Genomic DNA, 25,692 nt, shown 5'->3' with positions numbered 1-25,692 from the left:
CTGAAGAGCAATATTCAATGCATATGCTTCTGCTGAGAAAATGCTACATTCTTTCGGAAGAGCGCGACTGATTTTCCTTGGTCGTGTGTAAACTCCAGCTCCACATTCGTTGGTACTTTTGGAACCGTCTGTATAGAACTGCTTGTACCCAGAGTACTTATTGGTTATAAATTCTTGAAATTTCGGAATAACTAGCGCTCGACTACTTCCAGCTTTAATGCTTTTTCTCAGTGTGTTATCGGTTTTTGGAGGTTTGATGTACCACAATCGGTCTGTTAGTCGTGTGACTGGGCAGATGTTGGGAATACTTTCATTGATGGTTGTTTGATAAATATTCCTCGATCTCTCTATGATTGACGAGCATCTATCTATACCTTTCTCGCCTCTTACTATTGAATATGAACCATTATACTGCTAGGAGTGTTATGGTAAATGTTTCATAACACAGAAGCGAAAATGTACTTTAGTGTATTTCTCTTTTTTTTGTAAACAGTTAACAGCAAACAAAACGAAAATAATCCGTTATTCTAAAAAGCTATAAGTTGTGTTACATACTCTATTGCATCCGAACAATCCAGTTGTTGTGAGCATGTGTTCAGTCATTAAAAAAAACCGCTGACCCCAATCATTGGCAATCTTGAACCACGTGACCCCATCGGAAGCGACAAATTTATTGTGCGCTTCCAAATCTTTGACTTTTAAACATCACTTGTTCAGGTATCTCTTCCTTCTGGTGCCACTTCTGAGTTATGAAGTAAAACCAGCTGTCCAGCACTTCTACCGCCTCCCGTATACGCCTTTAGATGAATGATCTGTATTAGGGACCCCGGATGTCATACTCCTGTGCTTTTTTGACTGTTGGAACGATGTTTGTTGTCTGTTTTTATTTTTGGGAAAACAATTCAACCTAAATAGGTAGTTTTAAGTAGAAAAGTCAGGAAGAAAGCCGTTAATATTCAGGATTCAGGATTATCATTTTATCACCCTAGTTCAAACTCGTGGGGTTATCAAAAATAGAACTCAATTTGGATCTAAGATAAACTTGAGGTATCCTCACCCAATAACAAAAATCCATCTCCTTGCTGGTTGCCAAAAGTTTCCTTGCTGATGGGTTTGCTTGCTTGGGTGGTTGCATTGGCATGGGGTGTCCCATTCCGGTTGACACATCGTTTATTCCATGTCTGGCCTGGTGCCAATGTTGTCAGAAATTGGCTTTTAAGTATTCTTTTCCAAGTTGTTCCAACCTCGTCAGGTCATTATTTACAATTTACAATGGTTCTCAATTAAAAAATCAAAATTAATTTTTTGGGGGATTTCTATTTTACCCATTTGAGTATTTTTGGTTTGCAGTGTGCAATTCTGCAAAAATGTAAATAAACTTTCGAACCTTTTTATTTTCCTTATACGACGACACAATTTTTGATGTTGTATGACCAGCGCAGTAAAATTATTTCTTGTTGTGTTCTGATTCGAAGGATTCAAACCAAGTAAGAACACCTTTTTTATACAGGAAATCTCTGTTCATGTTTCTATGTCATTCCAGAATAAGCTCATGGAAGTAATAGAAATTGGTCCCGACCGACAAAACGTAGAGATTGCTCAACAAAAGTCTTCTAACGACATTTGCCGAAGATCAGCGATAAATTTTAAATATGATGAATTTTTTACCCAATATATGTGCCAGAATCAAGCGATCATCATTTGTTCCACCGCAGACCAATGGGAGTGTTTTAATCGCTGGTCATGTTCCGGTACAATCGATTACGATTATCTTAGAACAACGATAGGTGATATGAAGGTGCCGGTGGCCGATTGTGGTAAGCAGTATTTCGATTCCCACGAGAAGCTGGATATGAACTTTTTCGATTATCTCGATTATTTTGAAAAAGCCAATGGTGAACAGCCTCGCATGCTGTACCTCAAGGATTGGCATCTCCGGAAGCTTCTGCCAGAATATGAGTTTTATAACACCCCTAAATATTTTGCTTCCGATTGGTTAAACGAGTATCTACAGAGCACCAATCAAGATGATTACATGTTCGTTTACATGGGCCCCAAGGGCACTTGGACATCTTTCCACGCTGATGTTTTCTCGTCTTACAGCTGGTCTACTAATATATTTGGTATTAAAAAATGGCTTTTGCTGCCTCCTGGAGAGGAACTTAAACTGAAAGATCAACTCGGAAATTTACCATTTCAAGTTTCCGAGGAGCTCTTAAAAAGCAAGCATGTTGTTTACCATATTATCACACAAACACCCGGTGAAGCCATTTTCATCCCAAGCGGCTGGTACCATCAGGTTCAAAATGTGGAGGATGCGATTTCAGTTAATCATAACTGGTTTAACGGTTGTAATGTGCTGCAAATCTGGACGGCTTTGGATAACACTCTAGATCAGGTGATGGCTGAGATTCACGACTGCCGGGATATGGATGATTTCGAGCAGCACTGTCAGGTGATGCTTAAAGCAGCACATGGAATGAGTTTAGAAAATTTTCTAAACCTTTTAACCTTTATCTGCGAAAGGCGTCTAGCCACGTTGCAAAAAATCGAACCAAAACCATCGGTGGTTTTGTTTGATAAATTTCACCTTGGCTCGAATCACGTACGGTTTGATCTGGAAGCAATAAGGAACACCTTGAGTCGGATGCTGTCGAATCGGAGGGATTTGTTGGAAAATTTAAAATTATTGAACCACGTTGAAAAGTACCTATCGTTGATTGATGATTGTTTTACAGAAAATAGTCAAATTGGTTGAATTTTGTATCGGTCTTTGTTGAAAATTACAAAATGTGTTTCGCTGCTGTACGTTGTGTATCACATCCCTTTGAGTTGTCAGCATTTAATGAATATGAATTAAATTTTTGGACAGCTAAAAGCACTGTATTTTGAAACCCTTTATTACAATAATAACCTACTACAAAAAACCAAAATCACTTAATAAAAACCGAAGGTCCGAAGCACAAATTGTTCTATCTATCACAGTTTAGGTTTCACATTCATCAACAGTACGCCATCAGAAACCAGATTGTTAATTTGCGAATCCTGACCAATCTCTTTTAGAATTTCCTCTACCATTTCGTATTCGTTTTTGTCTGTCGCCAATGCTCCAGATATCGCCGGAGTTCGGCTGAGTTTTGGAGCCGGGCTGGGAACAAGTTCGCCATTTTTTGTTAATTCTCTATCGAGAAAAACGTTTCGTTCTCGGTTGTGATGAAAACTATCTACCTCATTCAATTCTAATACAGGAAACACACAAGCGTCTCTGTTTTGGAAGATTTCGGACCATTCGTCGCGAGTTTTCGTTAGGAAAATAGCTTCTAAAAGGTGAGTTGCCTTTTCATTGTCCTCATACTGTGACAAATCAATCTGAAGATCAAGCCCACTCAGAAGCTCTTGGTAGAATTGGGGTTCGATGGCCCCCACAGATATGTATTTGCCATCTTTCGTTCGGTATGTATCATAAAAATGGGCTCCGGTGTCCAGTACGTTTTCACCACGAGGTTGTCCCCAAATTGGCAACTTCTGGGAACAAATCAACCAGCTACCGACATAAGCGGCTCCCTCTACCATGGAATGGTCGACTATTTGGCCCTTTCCCGAATGATACCGCTCTAGCAAAGCAGCCAATATACCGAAAGCACACAGCAGACCACCTCCGGCAAAATCTGCGATGTAGTTTATCGGCGCCGTGGGGCGTTCGTTTTTTCTGCCAAGCATGGAAAGAATCCCGGATAGAGCTACGTAGTTGAGGTCGTGACCTGCACGCTTAGCAAGAGTCCCGCTCTGGCCAAATCCAGTCAGTCGTGCGTAAATTAACTTTGGATTCTCCTTCATCACCTCCAAAGGTCCTAAACCTAGCTTTTCCATAACGCCCGGTCGAAAAGGTTCGATCAGAACATCTGTGGTTCTGCACAGAGAACGCACAATTTCCACCGCTTTTGGTTTCTTCAGATCTAAGGACAACGTTCTTTTACCTCCCTGGAGCACATCGATGCTGTTGGTTGGATTCTGAAACAAATTAGCTATTCAGTACCTAAGTAAACAAATACCTTTTTAACTTTTCTACGGTGCATTAAATTGTAATATTTTAGAGAAAGCCTGAAGGTATATTTACCTTATCAATCCGAGTTACCGTTGCACCGAAATCGGTCAATAACATTCCACAAAACGGACCCGGGGCCAGCCCCACAAACTCCAATACCTTGATACCTTTCAGAGCCATCCTTTTTCACCACCAGTTTGTTAACCGACTTGAGTCAATCAATTGCTCCTGATGAACGATTTTTCGCAGAGTCGAGCTCGCAACCCAATATTCTATCTACCTTCTTTCACTGTCGTCGAATTTGCCTTTTGATACTCGCTGCCCTTTGATTTGATACGCGATGCGAATGTCGTGAACGTACGTACGATAAGCAAGACGGCGACGTATACGAATGAACGAAACTACAATCCCCATTAATGTTATTCATTATTGATAAAAGCAAACGGTAAATTCGATGCTAACAAAAATTAAAAAGAAGATTACAGTGGTTTTACTCAGGTCTCGATTAAATGAACAGACAAGCCAGAAAAAAACTGTTAGGTGGAATAATAATCGCTGCCGTTCATTTCGGTTCAATATTCTCCACAAAAAATTATTGTTATTGAACATTGCAGTAGAATAATATTCATTCCGAAGAAAAGACTGTTCAACTGTCCATTTTTTTTAGTTGGTGAAAACGCTCTTCAAATTGCACAGCAAGGCACCATAGAGTTGTTTTTGACATTTCTTACGCACACTTGCTGAGCGTGTACAGATGAGACGGGACAATTAACCTCAAAAACTTTCGGTACAAAAAACGGGCAGCCGGTCGACGCACATGGTCGTTTTTGAGGTTGATTGTCCCAAAACTGAAAAGTGTTGGTGAAGCAACCAGCATAATATCACGAACACTACCAGCGGCAAATAGGACTATTGGAATGCGTTATATTGTTTTATTTTGTGCACAGCTTTTTGAAACCCAATATTCCAGCAGACAACATATTCCATGCTCAATAAAATTTCTAGAATTTTGTTGATTGGCCAAAAATCTGTCCAGTGGCAAATTTTAGCTTAATTGGACTTGATTCAGGGGTGCCCTAAAGCACTTAAAGTTTCGTTTCTTTTCAAATTATGCGTGAAAATATACACTTTCTTCTTAATCATCTTGATCTGATATGTACGCACTGCAACATGATCTACACATTGTTTCTCAATTTTCAACATCATAAATTTTTTGATTTTTCACTTTAATCAATTTTAAAACGCTTTTTTACTTTAATTTGTTCACTAGAGGCGAACAGAGCACTATCAATGAAGGCATAATGAGCATTTTCTGCCGGGGAATCTAGCAGCGAATTCAACTCGATGAAGTCAACTGAATAATAGAGCTCCAGCTTGGCTTGTTTCGTCTGTCGATTTGGCCTATTGGTAAGGTGTCGGAGAGGTAATCAGTAGACTCAAGTTCGATTCCTGTTTTAGGGGATTTTTTTTTTTGCATATAGGTAATTCAGAAAATTGACAGGGTTGCTAGCGATTTTTCGTTCTGAAATTCCAAAGTTTTTCCCGGTTTTTCCCAGGTTTTCTCCCGGTTATAAATGATGATTTTTCCAATATTTATTATACTGGTTTTTGATATAAAATCATGGTGAATAAAAAAAATCAATATACAGGGCTTCAAATTTCAAATAATTGTATCCCAAAACTTGTTAAACGGTTAGAAATCATGTTAGAAACACTTCGGCGTCTTCTAACACGTAGTCTTTTCGTACCAAATTGACAGGTTTTCATGATTTTTTTTAACAAATCTAACGAACTCTGCAATTTAAACAATTTTGCAATTTTTTGTAGATGATGGAAAGAATTAGAGAAACATGAGCTATCAAAGAACGAAAGAACATAAGCCGTAAATATCAAACGCGCCGTTGTATGTTTTTCGAAAAATTCATGATATTTACGGCTTATGTTCTTTCGTTCTTTGATATCTCCTGTTTCTCTAATTCTTTCCATCATCTACGAAAATGTGATTATGTTCAGGTACAAAGATGTACCAAGCGATTTCACAACATCAGTATTGGTTAATTTTGCAAAAATAAGTCCGGTTAAATTGATCTAGAAAAAAAGGTATAATTTGTATAGAAATATGTTAACAATACATCGGAACATATTATAAAATCAACTTGAATGGGGATTTGTCGTACAAAACTTAAAATCATCAGATTGCAGGAAAATATTTAGTTATTTTATAAATGCAGTATTTATTTTTTTTGTACAAATCCAAAGACATATTTTTGAAAAAAATGTTTTTTTAAATACAAAACAATGAATACCTTTAGTAATAGTCATTTTAACTAAAGATTCTTGTAAATATAGAAATTGTGTAGAAGACGGGGCTGAGCTTTAATTGTTTGAGTGTAAGATATTATTTTTTATCAGGGTTAAGACCTTAGATTTCGGGAACTTTAAACAACAGCTTAACGTAGAATGGATTCAAAACTTAACATTTGCAATGTAATGCTTCGTTCCTCAGGCCAATTCAAACGTAATACAAAACAAAAACAAAATTGGAAAACCAATATCTTGTTCTAGTGAAAAAGAGGTGTAACTCTGCTTAAAAACGTCTTACGCTGTCAAATTACTTGCTTACGGAGAGCGAAAAAATGAGATAAATCATATTTCTTCGCAATTAGTTAAAAAATCTATTCAAACTTCGTTTGTTTACTAATAAACGAAAATAAGCGTTTATGAGAAAATATTAAACATGTCAATTTTCCCGGTGACGTGCCGAAATTCCCGGTTTTTTCCCGGTTTCCCGGTGACGTTATGAAATTCCAAAGTTTTTCCCGGTTTTCCCGGTTTTCCCGGTTCGCTAGCAACCCTGAATTGAGGGTAAAAAAGCCAGAACTCCAGTGTCCAATCCGTGTGATGGCTCAAATAAGCATCGTTGGGTTCTTCGAAAAGAAAACATAAAATACGTCTCGTTTTGTTCAAAATTTTCAAGCCCGAACATGCTTTTTTGAACTATTTGAAAAATGTAGGGGAATTGAGGATAAAACAGCCATAAGTTTCCAATCCGTGCGGTGATTCAAATAGGCTTCGTTGGATTCCTCGGAAAAATCCGAATATGCTTTTTCTGCATATTTGAAAGATGTAAGAGAATTAAGGGAAAAACAGGCATAACTCCTGTTTTCAATGCGTGTGGTGACTCAAATAAGCTTCGGTAGATTCCTCAAACAAAAAATCACACAAGATACGTTCCATTTGATTCAAAATTTTCAAGACCGAACATGCCTTTTACGGAAAAAATTTAAAAATGTTGGGGAATTGAGGGTAAAACAGCTATAACTCCTGTTTCCAATCCTTGCGATGACTCAAATAGGCTTCGTTGCATGGGTTCCTCGGAAAAAAAAATCACACATGATACGTCCCATTTGGTTTAAAAATTTTCAAGTCCGAACATGCTTTTTCTGAACTGTTTGAAAGATGTAAGAAAGTTTAGGGTAAAACAGCCATAGCTCCTGTTTTCAATGCGTATGGTGACTCAAATAAGCTTCGGTAGATTCCTCAAGAAAAATCACACAAGATACGTTCTATTTGGTTCAAAATTTTCAAAACCGAACATGCCTTTTTCGGAAATAATTTAAAAATGTTGGGAAATTGAGGGTAAAAATAGCCATAACTTCATTTTTCAAAGCGTGCGGTAGCTTAAAAAGCTTTCATTGATTTCTTTGGAAAAAATCGCATTAGATAAATCTCATTTGTTTCAAAATTTTCAAGTCCGGACATGCTTTTTCTGAGCTATTTGAAAAATGTAGGGAAATATAACTTCTACTTCTGTTTCCAATCCTTGCGGTGACTCAAATAGGCTTCGTTGGGTTCCTCGGAAAAAAATCACACAAGATACGTCCCATTTGGTTCAAAATTTACAAGTCCGAACATGCTTTTTCTAACTGTTTGAAAGATGTAAGAAAATTGAGGGTAAAATAGTCATAACTCCTGTTTTCAATGCGTGTGGTGTTTCAAATAAGCTTCGGTAGATTCCTAAAAAAAATCACACAAGATACGTTTCATTTGATTCAAAATTTTCAAGACCACACAAAAAAAAAAAAAAATAAAATAATTTAAACATGTTGGGGAATTGAGGGTAAAAACAGTTATAACTCCATCACCCGAAGCGTACGATGGCTCAAATAGCGTTTATTCGATTCTTCATAAAAAGTCGCACAAGATAGGTCAATTTTGATTCAAAATTTTTAAGTCTAAATTATTTTTTTCTGAACTGTTTTAACAAAATGTAGGGATTCTAGGGTAGAACAGCCATAACTCCTGTTTTTAATGCGTGTGCTGACTCAAATAAGCTTCGGTAGATTCCTCAAACAAAAAATCACACAAGATACGTTCCATTTGATTCAAAATTTTCAAGACCGATCATGCCTTTTTCGGAAATAATTTAAACATGTTGGGGAATTTAGGGTAAAAACAGTGTTATGTATGTAACTTGATTAAAAATGTTTCTGGCAGCACTTCCAATCAGTTCAATCAAAAATCTGCTTTTTCGATTGCGACACTTACTTGTCGGCTTATAAAAGGTTTCTTTATTAAATATAATTTCACAAGTTAAATTAGAAATAAATATTATAAAAGAAACGCGATTGTCTCATCTACCTCCGAGATCCCAGATACGCAACATTTGTGGTGTCAGAAGTGGGATTGTGAGACAAAATAAAAACTTTTCGGTCGAAAGTATAAACGCGGTCGCTAAAACTCGGGAAATTCAAAATGGCTACCCCACCGTCCAGTGAGCTAATGGAATCCCTCACACGCATGTTAGCCGACGCCCTAAAGTCGTCCCTCGGAGCAACTCTGGGACAAGCACCTACCTCTGGAGCAATGCCTCTTCCAAAGCCACCGTCATTCTCTGTTCCGGAATTCCGATCCTCGGATGATACATCTGTCTCGGATTATTTTATTCGTTTTGAATGGGCTTTGGAATTGAGTAAAATCCCGATAGCAGAATACGCACACTATGCACGAGTGTTCATGGGTACGGAGCTGAACAGTGCTATTAAATTTCTTGTAAGCCCCCGAAACCCAGCAGAAGTCGAGTATGATGAACTTCGAACAACCTTAATCAATCATTTCGACCAACCTAAGAACAAGTACGTTGAAAGCATCAAGTTCCGAGAAATCGTTCAACAAAAAGAAGAATCAATAACCAGCTTTGCCCTCCGACTCAAGCAAGGAGCTGTGCATTGTGAGTATGATACTTTTCTCGATAGGATGCTTATAGAACAACTGCTCAATGGACTCGATTCCCGTGAAATGTGTGATGAGATCGTGGCAAAGAAACCCACGACATTCAAAGAGGCTTTCGATATAGCGCATACGTTAGAAGCCATTCGAAATGCTGCTGGCGAGGTTAGAACGGCTAAATCGTTTCCACTTCCAGAATCCACGAACAAATTGGGTTACGAGAAACCGAGCACACGAAAACCTACACATCATCCTGGTAGCTCGACATCTTACCAACACAAGCAGCAAGTATGGAGAGAACCCACACATGGCCACAGTGTTTGTAGTGGTTGTGGTGGTGATCATGCTCGGAGTCAGTGCAAGTATCGGAATGCACCCTGTTATCGATGTGGCAAAAAGGGTCACATAGCCCAAGTCTGCAGATCTAGTGATGCGTCATCCGGATTCCAAAATACTGCCCAGGTCCATTCAGAGGAGCAACCCGCTTCTCAAATTGATTTAGTCCATTCACTAAGCAAAATACACTCCATAACCAAGTTCGAGAAGCGATTCGTTAACGTTAGCATCAATGGTCACAATGTTGAAATGGAAGTGGATACCGGAGCTCCATGCGGAATTATTAGTGAAGTGAAACTGCGTATGATTAAACCAAATTCCCCATTGTTGAACACAGACCGACAGTTTTCCAGCTACACTGGTCACCGTATCCAGTGTTTGGGCCGTCTTCCAGTTACCGTTGGTATTGGTTCGACAACTCGTAAACTCGATGTGTATGTAGTTTCGGGTGACTATGACTCCCTTTTTGGACGCGAATGGATATCTCAGTTTTCGTCTGAAATCAATTTAAATGAGTTGTTTGGCACTAAAGAATCCGTAAAATCACTGTTGTGCACCACGCCAGTTTTGAAAGAAGACGAAAAACAATCCCTTGAACAATTGCTGGAGAAATTTGACGACGTTTTCAGCGAGAAACCTGGTATGCTAACAGGCCCTCCTGCATCTGTACATCTCAAACCAGGTGCCACCCCGGTGTTCGCAAAAGCTCGTGACGTACCACTAGCTTTGAAGGCTCAATATGCTGCAGAAATCGATCAAAAACTCGCATCAGGTATTTACGAGCGTGTTGATTACTCGGAATGGGCCTCCCCAACACATATTGTCGTTAAAAAGAATGGCAAACTACGTATTACGGGCAACTACAAACCAACAGTGAATTCCCGTATGATCATCGATGAACACCCTATTCCCAAGATCGAGTCCATCTTCAATCAAATGCGAGGAGCTCGTCTGTTTTGTCATCTCGACGTAACGGATGCCTACACACATCTTCCTATCGACGAAGACTTTCGACATGTATTGACGCTCAACACACCAACTCACGGATTAGTACGCCCTACGAGAGCTGTCTATGGCGCAGCTAACATACCAGCAATCTGGCAACGGCGGATGGAGATAGTTCTTCAAGGTATGTCACAAGTAATAAATTTTTTTGACGACATTATCGTTTTTGCAGATAGCTTCAAAAATCTGCACAAAGCGCTAGCAGAGGTACTTGATAGATTGAAATCTCACGGACTACGTCTAAATCGTGCAAAATGTGTTTTTGCGACACCAGTTCTTGAATGTTTGGGACACAAAATCGATGCAAACGGTTTGCACAAGTCGGATAAACACATAGAAGCCATACGAGATGCTCCCCTACCAACAAATACAGATGAACTACAACTGTTTCTCGGGAAAGCCACATACTATAACGCTTTCATTCCCAATCTGTCTACCCGTTCAAGTTGTCTGCGTGAAATGATTCGAGAAGATACATTCAAGTGGAATTCCGAAAGAATTTCCGCTTACGAAGACATCAAAATGGCACTTACATCACCACAGGTGCTAATGCAGTATGACCCAACACTACCATTGATATTGGCAACAGATGCGAGTAAAATCGGGTTGGGAGCTGTTCTCTCTCACCGATTAGGAGGTGGTTTAGAGCGCCCAATTGCGTACGCCAGCTGTTCTATGTCTTCTACGGAACAGCGATATCCCCAGATAGATAAGGAGGCTCTAGCGATTGTGTGGGCGGTAAAGAAATTTTTTCACTACTTGTATGCTCGACGATTTACACTTGTAACCGACCATAAACCACTAACACAAATTCTTCATCCAACCAAGTCGCTCCCTACCCTGTGTATAAGTCGAATGGCCAATTACGCGGATTACTTGGCACACTTCAATTTCGATGTGCAATTCAAACCAACAAAAGAAAATGTGAACGCAGACTACTGCTCTCGGATTCCTCGACCAACAACCCGTGATATAAACAAACTTTCTCTAGAGGAGGGTAGAAGTATCGGCGAAGACGAACTTGACTTGTTTGCGCTAAACCAAATCGAGCAACTACCAGTTCGCGCCGAACATATTGGGCGAGAAACACGAAAAGATTCCTGCCTAGGTAAAATTGTCCAGCTATTGGAATCCGGTAGCGATCTGACTCGCTTTGGTTACAAAGCACCCGAGGCAAAGTACACTCTCGCAGCAAACTGTTTGTTATTTGAGCATCGTGTGGTAGTTCCATCTGTGCTTCGCCAGTCAGTGTTGAGTGACCTACATATAGGCCACATTGGAATTGTTAAAATGAAAGGGTTGGCCCGCTCTTTCATTTACTGGCCAGGAATCGACGCAGACATTGAAGAGGCAGTGAAAAATTGCTCGGATTGTGCTCGTCACGCACATACACCTCCTAAGTTTGCCGACCACCACTGGCAATACCCTAAAGGCCCGTGGGAAAGGATACATATTGATTATGCTGGTCCGGTAGCAGGAGCGATGCTGTTGGTTATCGTCGACGCCTACAGTAAATGGTTGGAAGTGAAAGTCACCACATCAACATCAACTGCAGCAACCATTGGAATCATGGATGAATTGTTTGCTTGTTATGGAGCTCCTGTAACCGTAGTGTCCGATAACGGCTCCCAATTTACCGCTGCGGAATTCAAAGAGTTTCTTAAGAAGAGTGGTGTCAAATTCCATAAACTATCTGCTCCGTATCACCCGGCCACAAATGGTCAGGCCGAACGTTATGTGCAGACAACCAAGGATGCACTTAAAGCTATGGATACTACTGCGTCAACACTACGTTCGAACCTCAACAACTTTCTTCAGCGATATCGGTTGGCTCCACACGCAACGACAGGAGAGTCGCCTTCCATCTTGTTCCTAGGGCGAAAACTACGAACGCGTCTAGATCTTTTGAAACCCGAAAATGTGCAACAGAAAATAACGACAAAGCAGCAAATCGATTTTGAAGCAAATTTTCGTGAATTTAATCCTGGTCAACTGGTCTATTTTCTCTCAGGCAACCCGCGTATGGATAAGTGGGTTCCTGGAGTCATTGCAGAACGACTTGGTGACCTGCATTACTACATCGACTTCGGTGGGAAACGATTCAAGCGGCACATTGATCAAATACGTCCAAGGATTGGTTCTCCAAGAAGCAACGACATACCGAGGCGGATACGTTTCTACGAAAATGACATGCAGACCCCAAGCAGATCAACATCTCCAGGTATCTCGGACACATCGCCGCCGTTGCAGACTACGTCTGACAACCCGGTCCAGCAAGATGCAAGTTCCACTCCTGTCATCGTGCGTCGCTCGACCCGAGATCGTCGCCCGCCTCGCAGGTACTCACCGTAGCTTTACATTCCGAGAGGAGAGAAGAAATGTTATGTATGTAACTTGATTAAAAATGTTTCTGGCAGCACTTCCAATCAGTTCAATCAAAAATCTGCTTTTTCGATTGCGACACTTACTTGTCGGCTTATAAAAGGTTTCTTTATTAAATATAATTTCACAAGTTAAATTAGAAATAAATATTATAAAAGAAACGCGATTGTCTCATCTACCTCCGAGATCCCAGATACGCAACAAACAGCTATAACTCCATTTTCACAAAATAGGTCTATTTTTGTTCAAAATTTTTAAGTCTAAATTAGTTTTTTTCTGGACTGTTTACAAAATGTAGGATAATTAGGGATTAAAAGGGCACTATAACTCCGTTCGTAAGCTCGTGTGGCGTCTGAAACTACGTCCAATCGGTTCTACGGACATTTTCACTAAAGCAGGGTGGCCAGCGGATGTCCATAATCGAATTCCCGGTTTTTCCCGGTTTTCCTGATGAAGATTTTAATCTTTTTTCCGGTTTCAACATACCCAGATACATACTTTCTATACCGTAGAAAAAACATTTTGCATTTTTTTAAGATAAAAGAAAATGAATCGTATTTTAATTTCAATATTTTATTCTAAATTCAATTGCTAACACAGGTTTACAAAATTTACCCTTTCTGAAGAGTCAAGATTTAACAACTATTTTCTATTTGAGGCGCTGATTCTTAGCAATAAGCTTTTTTCAGTCAAAAAGTTGGTTGAGAATTTTGTTGACCTTTGAAAATATTTTTTTCTTCTAAAAATGTGTATTTACCTTTTTTAGAAAAACTGAACAACATTCGAAGGATTTTAGATGTTATGTCATATCAATTTCATTGAAAATCGTGAATTGTATTGATTCTGTAAAACACGGAAATTTCGTAGACATTTTAAGGAATTTTACGCCAAAAGTAAGGCATTGTATTATGAGATCTACAACATCTAGGAAACATCTGAATCCTCGAGGGCAACATAAGCTTATAGAAATTGTAAGGCCTTTTGATCCAAAGGGGTATAATTTCGAGAAAACACGCATTAAAGATGTGGTGTTTGATTATTTTCCGTATACTCAAAAAAATACTTTTTTTTCGAATGTTACCATATAAAAATAAAATTCTTGAAATCTGAAAAAAAACACAAAATAAAGTTTGAAATATGAATAAAAGATTGAGGTGTTAACTCTAAATCTAACGTTTTTGCACTTATACCCTTTTGACTCTGAAGGCCTCATATACACTCAGAAAAATACTATTATGTATGCCATAAGATTCTCTTATGAAGTGGCGCCATAAGAAAAATTAATGAAATCCATAAGATTGTCTTATGACGCGAATGAATTCTGAAGATGAACGCCTACTTCAATGAGAGGTTGTTGCTTTTCATAAGAGATTCTTATGGAAACAGTGAATCACTAATAAGAAAAATTCTCGATATTTCATGCTGAAAACATTCACTTTATTGTTTGCCAAATTTGTTTAAAATTAAATCCTTCATGGTCACCATCAGCAGCGCATCAACAGACGGCTCCATCATAGTTTTTTTGCCGCATCTTAATCTTCGACCTTTCGTTTTTTGCAGATCAGCTTGCTGAAAAGTAAAAAAATAATGTATTTTAGTTCAACGTTCACAACAAAAAAATCAAATCGAACTTACCATTCCGGAGATAACAATAACATTTAACATTGAAGGAAAACTATAATAACTATGAACTGGCGATTGCTTCGTACTGTTAGATGATGAAAAAAAACTGATGCTATGAATGAATGTGTTCATCATTTTTTCACAATGCCGTTTCTTTTATTTTTCATAAGAACATCGTATGAAAATTGAAAGAATTTCATAAGACTCTTATGAAAAATTAGTTTGGACGCAAAAAAGTGGTTCATAAGATGTATCTTATGAAATTTATAATAAGATTTCCTCTGAGTGTAGATTTATTAGCTCATCAATTATCAATATCGATTACACTCAGAACTGATAAGGTTTAGAGCTTCCAAACGACATGTCACTTAAAACAGCAGTGATTGAAAAATTTCTAATTTAGGATTGAAAAATCCTATGTAATTTGAAAAAAGAATTTTAATTTTTAATTTCTATTCTAACTTTCCAGCTTTAAAATCTAAGTTAATTTTAGTTGCATAAATTGATTTGTTTTTCAAAAGTTTATCTTTTCCACAGAAATTCTCAAAACAGACTCTGATTTTGAAGCTGTATATTTCTTTGAAAATTGTATTTCAATATTTTTCTTAAATTGTAAATTTGAAATTTTAGTCTGATTTTTCAATCACAAATCTTAACCTAAAACCTGAATTTTGAATATGAATTCTTCATCTGCATTTTGAGTCGGACTTCTGTATAAATAATAGAAATTTCAATTCGATCTCTTAATTTGAATTTTCTACTTGAACTTTGAATTCAAATCGAAAATAAATTCAGATTTTGAAACTCTTATCAGAATTTTGAACATAAATTCTGTGTGATACTTTTTCGGCTAACAGTGTGATAAATAGCAACAACGGCTTTTTATTTAGCATTCCAATTTCAATTCTTGATCGATCCTTGGAATCATAAGAAATAGTCGTTTTTGTTGAACTGCTGACCGAAAAAGTATACCAATAATCCATTGAAAGTCGACAAATCACATATGAATATTATTTCTGAATATCACAAATTTTAATAAAAGATAAAAATTCTTTTTTTAATTTGATTATTTGAAACAGATTTTATAAATTCGGACTCTTATAGCTGGTTATTTTATTCAAATAAAAAACTCAATAGGGACACAAAAACATGCAACTCCATCTCTTATTGAATTATTACAGAAAAAAAAATTACCAAATTGTATCTATAGCTCCTGAAAAAAAATTCTTTTGATGAACTTTCCAATTAAGTATGTGAGTATATTAAGAGGAAAAATGATTTCTTTTGATGACAGTTTTTCCCGGTTTTGATTTCAAATTCCCAGTTATTTCCCGGTTTTCCCGGTGCTATTTTCAATTCCCGGTTTTTTCCCGGTTATCCCGGTTCGCTGGCCACCCTGCTAAAGGAAAGTACTTTTTCATAGATTTGTTTTGTGTAGGAGGAAAGATATTGAATTTCTTCGCGGTTTGTACACTTTTTTTTCCTATTGTGCAATGGTAAAAAAGTTATGCACTGTTGAATGGGTCGCAACAATTTCGTGTTCGCCCTTTATGAGCCGTTTCAAAGAAGAAATTATAAAAAAAACAATCAAAAGTATGCAATTTGTGTAACACGAAAATGTGCGCCTAAAGGACGCAATAAAAATACGAATACGTAAAACCACAGAGAACAGACATCGAGCCCCGAACAAAAATGTGTTGAAAACGTGTGTGAGAATACCAACCTAAGTTTCAAACCAAATTCGTAAGTGGACTAACATCCATAAGATGTCGCTACCAGTACACACATATTTACATTTTTTCGACACGCTTAGAAATTAATACTCATAGCTTATCTCAAATGAGGCCATTGCAAAATATGAGAGTAACACAACTTTTTGTGTAATAAATTTTAAGAACATCTTGATTTAAAAAAAAAATGCAAATCATATTTCAATCATACTTTAATCGCTGTCATATGTCCCAACATATGTCCCATATTGTTCAATCAATATTGACACTGAATTGAAAGTTGAATTCCATGTTTTAAAGTATGTCTGTCAGTAAATAGTTTTCTAGAACAGAGAATGTGAACATAAATGTTATAATTGTTAATTATGGTCGGTATTCCGGTTGATGTTATCTTGTAACTCATGTATTCTTATTTATTCATTTCTCTCTGTTATTACTTATTCATTTCTACTGATTACTAACCCTGAGTTACAAGTCCTCATGTATCGATCTCAGGTAACATCAACCAGAATATCGAGCTATAATTTACAATTATAACATTTATGTTCACATTTTCTGTTCTAGAAAACTGTTAACTGATAGTAAAATCCCAACACATACTTTAACACTTGGAATTCAACTTTCAATTCAGCGCGAAAATTGTTTGATTGGTGCATATGACAGCGTTCAAGTGTTATTGAAATATGATTTGCATTTTTTTAAAATCATGATGTTTTAAAATTTATTACACCAAAATTTGTGTTACTGTCATACATTGCACTGGCCTCATTTGAGATAAGCTATGAGTATTAATTTCTAAGCGTGTCGAAAAAATGAAAATAAAATAGGTGTACCGGTAGCGACATCTTATGGATGTTAGTCCACTTACGAATTTGGTTTGAAACTAAGGTTGGTATTCAAACACACGTGTTGAGCTCCAGCTCGAACTCTGTTCTCTGTGGTAAAACGAATAAAAAAAATTTGTTCCACAGCACAGTTTCCGTTGCGTCACATTTCTCAAAAGCCGTTGTAGCTTCTTTATTTCTCAATTCTGTAGAATAACTTTGAACGTGGCTTCAAAAGTTTCAAGAGAATCCTATTTTTTATTACAATACAGTCAGCGAAATAAGAATAGCACCACTATGTGTTTTGCTTGTTAAAATATGAATGATTGAAAATTACGAAAATTTTCTCATACAGTTTGTTCTGAATTGCATAACGGATAAATCAAGCATAAGTTTACTTTTTTTGGACGTAGCAATTGTCGTTGAGGACCAAAAATGTGAAAAAGGGGTGCGAAATAAGAATAGCACCACTTGATTTTTTCAACAAAAACAAAATTATTTTTAAAAATGTACTGTGAATAATAATGCTTCTACGAATTATTTGAATAGATAACTGCATTTTAGGAGTTTTCCAGAATTCCAAAGGTTTTCATATAGGTATAAAAGGGGATTTTAAAAGATGCTCCTCTAGCGTTAAGAAATTTGATATTTGAGCTATAAAACTTTATCAAACTGCTTGATTTCTTCATTAACATTCATAAGTATGATGCAAAATGATGAAACATAGATTTGAGGCTGAGTTTGAATCCAAAAAGCAGGTTGGAATTCAAAAATTCTGTTGTTTTTTAATAGTCAAACACTATTTCTCTAGTTTTAAGTCATAGATGGCACTGATGGCAGCACTATCTTGCCATTTAACCAAATTCATGCCCATTTTCAAATATCCAGGATTAATAAGGGAGTGCTGGATGATTTTGGTCAAGAAATGAATACATGTACCTTGTGAACGCTTTGGAAATTCTAAGATCACAAAATCAAAAAAAAAAAAAAAAAATAGAATTGCATTAAGGTCACTTAAAGTGAATTTTTTAGATCGAATATCAGAATACAGTTATTCTTTGCGATGAAGCTTGATGGACCAGACGGCTAGCAGCATTATTAGTATGATTTGCAATTGAATCGGAAGTTGAGATGAGCAGGAATTTAGGGGGTTGTACATTTTTGTGCTGGTGATTCTTTTGCAATTCCGTAAAAGCTTTCTGCAGCGTGAACTTTCACAAAACTGTGATGGGAAAATACCTCAAAATGATGAATATGTGCCTAAATAAACCTGGAAAATCAATATTGAGACTTAATTTGGTTTTAACTGCAAGATAAGGCTACGACTTGAAACTGGAAAAAGTGTGGTTTACTGAACAAAATCAAAGTTTTTGATTTCCAACCTATTTTTTCTGATTAAAAACTAATCCCGCCCCTAATTTGTTTCATCATTTCACGTCATTTGAATGAAAAAAGTAAGTAGTTTGGTAAAGAATCACAGCTCAAATATCAAATTTCTTAACGCTAAAGGAGCATATCTTAAAACCCCCTTTTAAAACCTTTGGAATTCTGGAAAGCTTTTTAAAATGCAGTTATCTATTCAAATAATTCGTAGATGCATTATTTTATGAATTCACGCCCCGCACGGTGGCCGAATAATTAGAATGCGAACTCATAAGAAATTACTTATTAAAAACCGTTAAAATATATAGTTGAAATGTCGGAGCAATTAAAACCGCGTGTTACTTCTAGGCTTACATTTATTCAACTCATTGTATAAGACACTTCTCTTGTATTCTTCTTCTTTGTGGTTGGCTTCTTGTGGCGTCGCAAGGGAGACAGACCGAGCTGTCACACCGGAGCTCAGAGGCGTAGATGATCGAGGGGTTTTGTAGAGCAAGACGCCCACAACATCCCCCGGCTTTAATAGAGATGGTAAGGGTGATACCACTGCGGCTGCCTTCGAACTCTCGAAGAGCGACGTGGTTCTGTAGGCACCGATGTAACTGGCCCGCCATTCATGGAAGCGGATTCTTGACTCGGTGCTGATGAAGATGTGGTTGACGACGACATTGATAAACTTGTATCCATGACAGACGACTCAGGGTACAGAGCTGAGCCACCTACTATCGTTGATTGGAGTAGTGAACTTGATTGATTCGGTGTAAAATGGAAACTGGCTTCGGTTGGTTGTGTAGACGTAATTGGTTCTGGTGACACTTTGGCAGGTAGTTTCCAAGAGTCCAGTAGAACGTCGAGAGGCAAATTCTGCTGTGCTCTTTTTGGTTCACCACTTGTATCTGATTCGGTACGGCTTCGAAGCTGATTCGCATGTGACCGAATCATCCGGCTTTCTTCGATGAACACTGTGTACATGACTCGCCCAACCTTGCTGCATACGATGCCTGGCGCCCAACGATATTTGTTGTTGCTGAACACCTTAGCGTAGACCAAATCGTGGATGTCGAATTTCCGTTTTAAAGAACACCTATCAATTTTCGTTTCTGGTGGCCTCGTAGGTGGGAGAAGTAAGTCAAGATTCATCCTGATGCGACGACCAAACATAGCTTCAGACGGAGAGGTGCCGTTTGTTACCTGTGGATTTGGTGTACAACGGTAAGTTAAAAGGAAAATGTCTAAAGCTTCTTCGATGGATCCCCTTCCGCCGCTAATTTTCTTCACAGCTCTCTTGAACGTATCCACGAACCTCTCTGCTTGCCCATTCGATTGAGGGTGGAACGGAGCGGTGGTAATGTGTTGGATTCCGTTGTCGTCACAAAACTGTTGAAATTCACTACTGGTGAATTGGGTTCCGTTGTCGCTAACCAGGATCTGCGGCATTCCCAACCGTGAGAAAATGTTTCTCAGAATACCAATCGTTGCTGTCGTTGATATACGGCGCGTCGGAATCACTTCAGGCCATTTCGAAAAGGCGTCAACGGCTAGCAAGAAATAGTCACCGTCGATCGGGCCAGCGTAGTCGATGTGGACGCGACTCCATGGGCCTGTAGGCTTAGGCCACGGAATCGGTGGTAAGGATGCCGGTGATCTTGCTGCTGATGCACAATTCTTGCAAGACTTAACGTACGCCGCAATATCGTCGTCCAGCGTAGGCCAGTACACATAGCTCCTGGCGATGGCCTTCATACGCTGGATTCCTGGGTGTCCCAGGTGTAGCTGCTTCAAACAACGATTTCGGTGTCTTTCCGGAATGACCAAGCGCTCGGCGAATAAAATACACCCGTCGAAGGTGGTCAACGAATCACGACGAGAAAAATAGCGCTTTATTTCCGGATCTGTAGTGCCAGCGTCTGGTGGCCAACCGTCTTTCGCGTACCGGAATACCTTACGGAGCTCGGGATCAGATTGGGTGTCCTTCTCAATCACCTTGAAACTAAGAGGGAGAGCATTAGTAGCGTCATGTACGACTGACCTGATATCGGTTTCCAAGGTGACGGTTGCGATGACGTAGTCTTCATCCGGCTTTGCGTGGTTGTCAATGAGCCGCGATAAGACATCTGCATGTCCGAACTTTTCGGTTGATACGTGCTCGATCACAAAATCGTACAACAATAAAGTGAGAGCCCAACGCTGTAGACGGTTTGCTGTGTACACTGGGATGCCCTTTTTAGAGCCGAAGATGCGGAGAAGAGGAGCATGATCCGTTTGCAAGCGAAATTTCCGGCAAAAACCATTTTATGAAATTTGGTTATGGCGAAAATGATAGCTAACCCCTCTCTATCCGGCTGACTGTACCCTTGTTCCGCTTTGGTGAGAGCACGAGCAGCGTGCTGAACCACTTTGATTTTACCATCCGGGAATTTGTGGCTAATCGTTGCACCGACACCTACGGACGATGCATCAGCGGATACAATAATCTCAAGCGTCGGATCGTAGTGAGTTAATAACAAATCCGAGCTGAGAATCTCCTTGAACCGATCAAAAGAACGTTGGCAATCGGTTGTCCACCGGAATTCGACACCTTCCTTGAGTAGTTCGTCCATCGGGTATCTCCAAGTGCGCATGTTTGGGACGAACTTCCCGTAATAATTCAGCGCTCCAAGGAACGATCTCACACCACTAACGTCAGCAGGAGCAGGTAACTTGAGGATCGTTTCGATCTTAGCTGGATCTGGTCGGAGCCCGTGACGATCGAGGAGGTGACCCAGGTATCGGATTTGACTTTTCCCGAACGAACACTTTTCTGCTCGGATCGTAAAACCAAACTCCTCGAATCTTTGGAAAACTGCACGCAAATTTTTCCTGTGATCTTCGTCGTTGATGCCACCAACAACAACGTCATCAAGGTAACCAGAAGTGTGTACGAGACCAGTCAGCATTTGGTCCACGATTTGCTGAAAGGCTCCGGGAGCCGCCTTCACTCCTGGTGTCAACCTGTTGTAGCGGTACAAGCCCCGATGCGTATTTATCGTCAGCAAACTTTTTGAACCATCCTCCACTTCAACCTGGAGGAACGCATCGCTCAAATCGATCTGGCTAAACACTGTACAATTAGCCAGACTCGTAAAGATGTCTTGGGGCAACGGGAGAGGGTACTGGTGGGGCTGCAATGCATCATTCAACCCCGTTGAATAGTCACCACAAATCCTAATCGATCCATTGGCTTTCCTGACAACGACGATTGGGGCTGCCCAATCCGAAAAATCGACAGGTGTGATGATTTTCTCCCGTTCGAGACGATCCAATTCGTCGTTCACCGCTTCGTGTACCGCATATGCCACTGGCCGCTTCGGCCGGAACACAGGTGACTTGCCGGCTTTTAGCTCCAGTTTCACTTGCACTTTCTTACAGAGCCCCAGTTGCTCTGTGAACACCGACGGAAACTCGCTCTTCAATCCTTCTACTGTCGATATACTGCTGGTAACTTGGCCACAGACGGTATCCAAAGGAACCGACCACAACCCAAACACTTCGATGACATCCGTTCCCAATAGATGGAGGTTTTCACTTGTCACTCGTAGTAGTCCAGGCAAGCTTTTGCCGTTAATCACTAATGTGCACTCAAACTCGCCACAAATGTCCAATGGCTTTCCGGTTGCGGTTTTGGCGACAACAGTCGACGAACAAAGTCCGGGTTTTCCAATTTTACACCACGTATCACTGGATATTATACTGATATCCGACCCGGTGTCGACTTGAAGTCGCACAACTGTTCCGTTCAGATCAACTTTCACATATTTTCGTCTTTCTTTTACACTACAAGTGTTCACTGTAACCACTTTTGCTGCAACACTGCCCTTCCGCTGCTCGAATCTCCACTTCGCATTTTCGCTGCGCTCTGGCAGAATCCATGTTTGTGACCCCACTTTCCACAACCATTGCACTTTTGGTTCTTATGGACACAATCACGAGCATAGTGCATCCCCCCACAGAGCCAACATGCACTTTTCGGGAACGATTTCGTTGGATTTTTGTTCACTGTTCTTGCTCGTTGTTTACCGGACCGCAAAACTTTCACGGAAGCTGCCGGAGCTTCGATCATAGCAGCATCGTGACGCAGATTCAGAAGGCGCTGACATTCTTCGGAAATTTGTTCTAGAGTAACGTCATTCCGCTCTTCTATTTTCGTCAGCAAACGTGTTCTTATTTCCGAATCTTTCTCCGACTTTAGCCCACACACAAAAACTTAACATTTGAACTGTTCTTCGCTTAGCTTAGACAGTTCGAACTCAACACATAACTTGTTTAGTCGGCAGGCATACGTCACATAGTCTTCGCACGACTGTTTGGAAATCTGCAGGCAGCGGTATCTGCGGCTGAGACCGACTCTGGTGATCCGAACAAGGTAGTGAGTTTCCCAACTGTTTCCACAAACGTAAAGTCTTTCGGCGTTTTCGGTAAAATGAAACTCACATACCTGTCATGTTCCGCGATTCCCAATTTTCTTATTAGCAGGCGAACTTTAGCTGCTGGTTCCAGCCTGCTAGCATCTTTTTCAAACAAGTCCTCGTATCGCCGATACCAGGCGGCGAATGTTATCTGGCCATCCAAATCGTACCGGAACTCTTTTATATTGTTTGCTAAAGAGTCTAGTAGCGCTTCAGGATTCGGAGGAACTTGGACCTGAATGGATGACATCATGCTCCGCATCAGTTGTTCCTGCTGCTGGATGAAGGCAAGTTGCTGCTGTTTCATTGCCTCCTGTTGTTGCCTCATCATCTCCTGCTGCTGCCTTAACAGCTCCGAAACATAACCTTGCTGCTGCTGCTGTAGGTACTGCATGTACGGATCGGCACGAGATGGAGGAACTTGCTGGAGAACTGGTGGACGTATGAACGGCTGCTGAGGAAACGATGTAGGAGGGTTCCTGGCACCATTTGTAGGCTGCTGCTGACCGTTTTCGGTCGGAACTTGGTCCGAAATGTCCTCATGAGAAGAATTCATTCTTCTACGTTTCCGCGTGGTCGACGTTTTTTACCCGAAGGGTTTTAGCTTAAAAACTCGAGTAAAATTCCACTTCCGAAGTCGCCACTTTTATGAATTCACGCCCCGCACGGTGGCCGAATAATTAGAATGCGAACTCATAAGAAATTACTTATTAAAAACCGTTAAAATATATAGTTGAAATGTCGGAGCAATTAAAACCGCGTGTTACTTCTAGGCTTACATTTATTCAACTCATTGTATAAGACACTTCTCTTGTATTCTTCTTCTTTGTGGTTGGCTTCTTGTGGCGTCGCAAGGGAGACAGACCGAGCTGTCACACCGGAGCTCAGAGGCGTAGATGATCGAGGGGTTTTGTAGAGCAAGACGCCCACAACACATTATTATTGACTTTTTCACAGTAAATTTTTATAAATAATCTTGTTTTTGCGGGGTAAGTGAAGACACCAGCAGTCCATTACAATTTACGTGATAACTTTTCTCGCTTTGCTTCTATCAAGCTCATCTCTTTAGCGTTTGTAAACAACATGTTCTGCATCACATTGAATGTAATTTTATGAAAATTGCTACATTGCTGAATTTTCAATGATTTTTTAAAGTTGAACTATACGAAAAACCGTCCACATTTACCCCGGTGTACCTTACTTAATTTATCCGTTAAGCAATTCAGAACAAACTGTGGAAGAAAATTTTCGTAATTTTCAATCATTCATATTTTAACAAGCAAAACACATAGTGGTGCTATTCGCTATTGCTTTCGCTCACTGTATTTCCTTTAAGCTCTATAACATTTGAAAATAATTACAGATCATTGTATGATGAAGTTTTCTACCACTTTTTTTGTGGCATGATTTAGATCGAGTTGTAATTTATTTCACAAACCAATTCTTAAACATTCTGTATAAATCCAGTTCGGAGTTCCGTAAAAACGGCTAAGTGCTAGAAAGACGATTTTCAACCATTTTTTTTTTGTTTCGAACTAACACCAGATTTCGACGTTCATGCATGTTTGAGTTATTTGGCATCAAAATTAAAATTTCGATTTACCAGATTTCGTTTGGTCTCCTTTTAGATGAACTTTAGAGTAAAAAAAATTAGGATCAAAGGCATGCTCAACATGGATGTTCTTCGGGGTTTGAGCAGCCATGCCCAGTTTTTGTAACCCCGATCAGGAGGGAAAAACAAAATTATATCAAGATGAGATATTTTGATACTAATTCTTTTCTATCTAAATGAGTTATAATTCAGTTCTCGTGGGATAAGGAAAATATCTCAAATTATATCTAAAAATCTATACGATCATAACTAAATTATATCAGTTTTTGATATGCTCCTATCCAGGCCCTGGCAATTTCACTTTCAATCGTCAATCGTCACTCAAAAATGAACACAAAACGCGTCATTCGAAAGAGCTTTACTGTCAATTCCCTCTCACACCAGCTTCTCTTCACATTCGGCAAACGCTAATTTCACTCCGCTTTCACCTCGGTCTCCTTCGTTCGAAACTGGCAATCGTCAATTTCATTTAAAAACGAAATTCGAGCATATCCCTTTCAATGAAAGTTTCATTGCGTATACTCGCATACCTCCGAAAACAAAGCCGGCTGATGCCGGCTGGAAAACAACAATATACACCGACAATTTGCTGGCGCCCAAGGAAGACACCAACAATTGCTTGAAGATGCACACGGTGCCAGGCCGACACGGCCGGTAGACGCATCAACAAAAATACCAACAATTGCACGGGGCACATCAAGAAATCTGTTGCCACGCGACTGGTGTGTGTAAGTGTACACACTTAGATTGCATATTTCCCCCTCGGGATAATGACTCTCTGAACCACAGGGTAATGGCTGAATTCATTCGAAGTTCGTATGGGAACCATCCCGAATCTTGGGACAGTTGATTTCTCCTGAAATCCGGGACATAATATTCACGAATGCACAGGCACTCTAACAATTTTCCTGTATCATGGGAAAACTTCAGCTGTCAAAAGTTTTCTGTCGCGTTTTTTATAATTCATCCTTTTCTGTCTTACGTATAACGTTTCGCATAATTTTCCCTTTTGAAATAAACTAATAGTCGTTCGATTAAAGCGGGAGTGGCTGAAAGTCTAGCGGGCGGTAGGAATCAA

General features: G+C 39.4%; 5 protein-coding genes across 6 annotated transcripts; 2 read left to right on the top strand and 3 right to left on the bottom strand.

Annotated features, from left to right (window-relative positions):
• Positions 1–1,189: 1,189 nt before the first annotated feature.
• LOC129741661 (2-oxoglutarate and iron-dependent oxygenase JMJD4 homolog) lies at positions 1,190–2,909 on the top strand. Of its 2 annotated transcripts, XM_055733409.1 has the most exons (3): positions 1,190–1,487; positions 1,544–2,037; positions 2,104–2,909. In XM_055733409.1, the coding sequence occupies exons 2-3, from the start codon at positions 1,553–1,555 to the stop codon at positions 2,756–2,758; spliced, it is 1,140 nt and encodes a 379-aa protein (XP_055589384.1). In that variant the 5' UTR covers positions 1,190–1,487; positions 1,544–1,552; the 3' UTR covers positions 2,759–2,909. The 2 variants fall into 2 exon arrangements, with proteins under 2 accessions (XP_055589384.1, XP_055589383.1); XM_055733408.1 differs by having other exon boundaries at positions 1,196–1,487; positions 1,544–2,905.
• On the bottom strand, positions 2,872–4,736 carry LOC129741662 (alpha-methylacyl-CoA racemase). The gene is made up of 2 exons (XM_055733410.1): positions 4,118–4,736; positions 2,872–4,011 (listed from the first exon to the last, which is right to left on the bottom strand). The coding sequence occupies exons 1-2, from the start codon at positions 4,223–4,225 to the stop codon at positions 2,980–2,982; spliced, it is 1,140 nt and encodes a 379-aa protein (XP_055589385.1). The 5' UTR covers positions 4,226–4,736; the 3' UTR covers positions 2,872–2,979.
• Positions 4,737–8,800: 4,064 nt separating this feature from the next.
• On the top strand, positions 8,801–12,967 carry LOC129741337 (uncharacterized protein K02A2.6-like). Its single transcript, XM_055733060.1, has 2 exons — positions 8,801–10,739; positions 10,788–12,967. The coding sequence occupies exons 1-2, from the start codon at positions 8,801–8,803 to the stop codon at positions 12,965–12,967; spliced, it is 4,119 nt and encodes a 1,372-aa protein (XP_055589035.1).
• A 5,945-nt stretch (positions 12,968–18,912) lies between these two features.
• LOC129741335 (uncharacterized) lies at positions 18,913–23,558 on the bottom strand. The gene is made up of 3 exons (XM_055733057.1): positions 23,032–23,558; positions 22,614–22,756; positions 18,913–22,506 (listed from the first exon to the last, which is right to left on the bottom strand). The coding sequence occupies exons 1-3, from the start codon at positions 23,556–23,558 to the stop codon at positions 20,708–20,710; spliced, it is 2,469 nt and encodes an 822-aa protein (XP_055589032.1). The 3' UTR covers positions 18,913–20,707.
• LOC129741336 (uncharacterized protein K02A2.6-like) lies at positions 19,077–20,677 on the bottom strand. The gene is made up of 2 exons (XM_055733059.1): positions 20,610–20,677; positions 19,077–20,547 (listed from the first exon to the last, which is right to left on the bottom strand). Exons 1-2 carry the CDS (start codon positions 20,675–20,677, stop codon positions 19,077–19,079), a joined length of 1,539 nt encoding a protein of 512 aa, XP_055589034.1.
• Positions 23,559–25,692: the final 2,134 nt, after the last annotated feature.

The sequence above is a fragment of the Uranotaenia lowii genome, chromosome 2 (genome assembly GCF_029784155.1).
Source record: "Uranotaenia lowii strain MFRU-FL chromosome 2, ASM2978415v1, whole genome shotgun sequence".
NCBI lineage: Eukaryota > Metazoa > Arthropoda > Insecta > Diptera > Culicidae > Uranotaenia > Uranotaenia lowii.
This window is presented reverse-complemented; position numbering and strand designations above follow the sequence as displayed.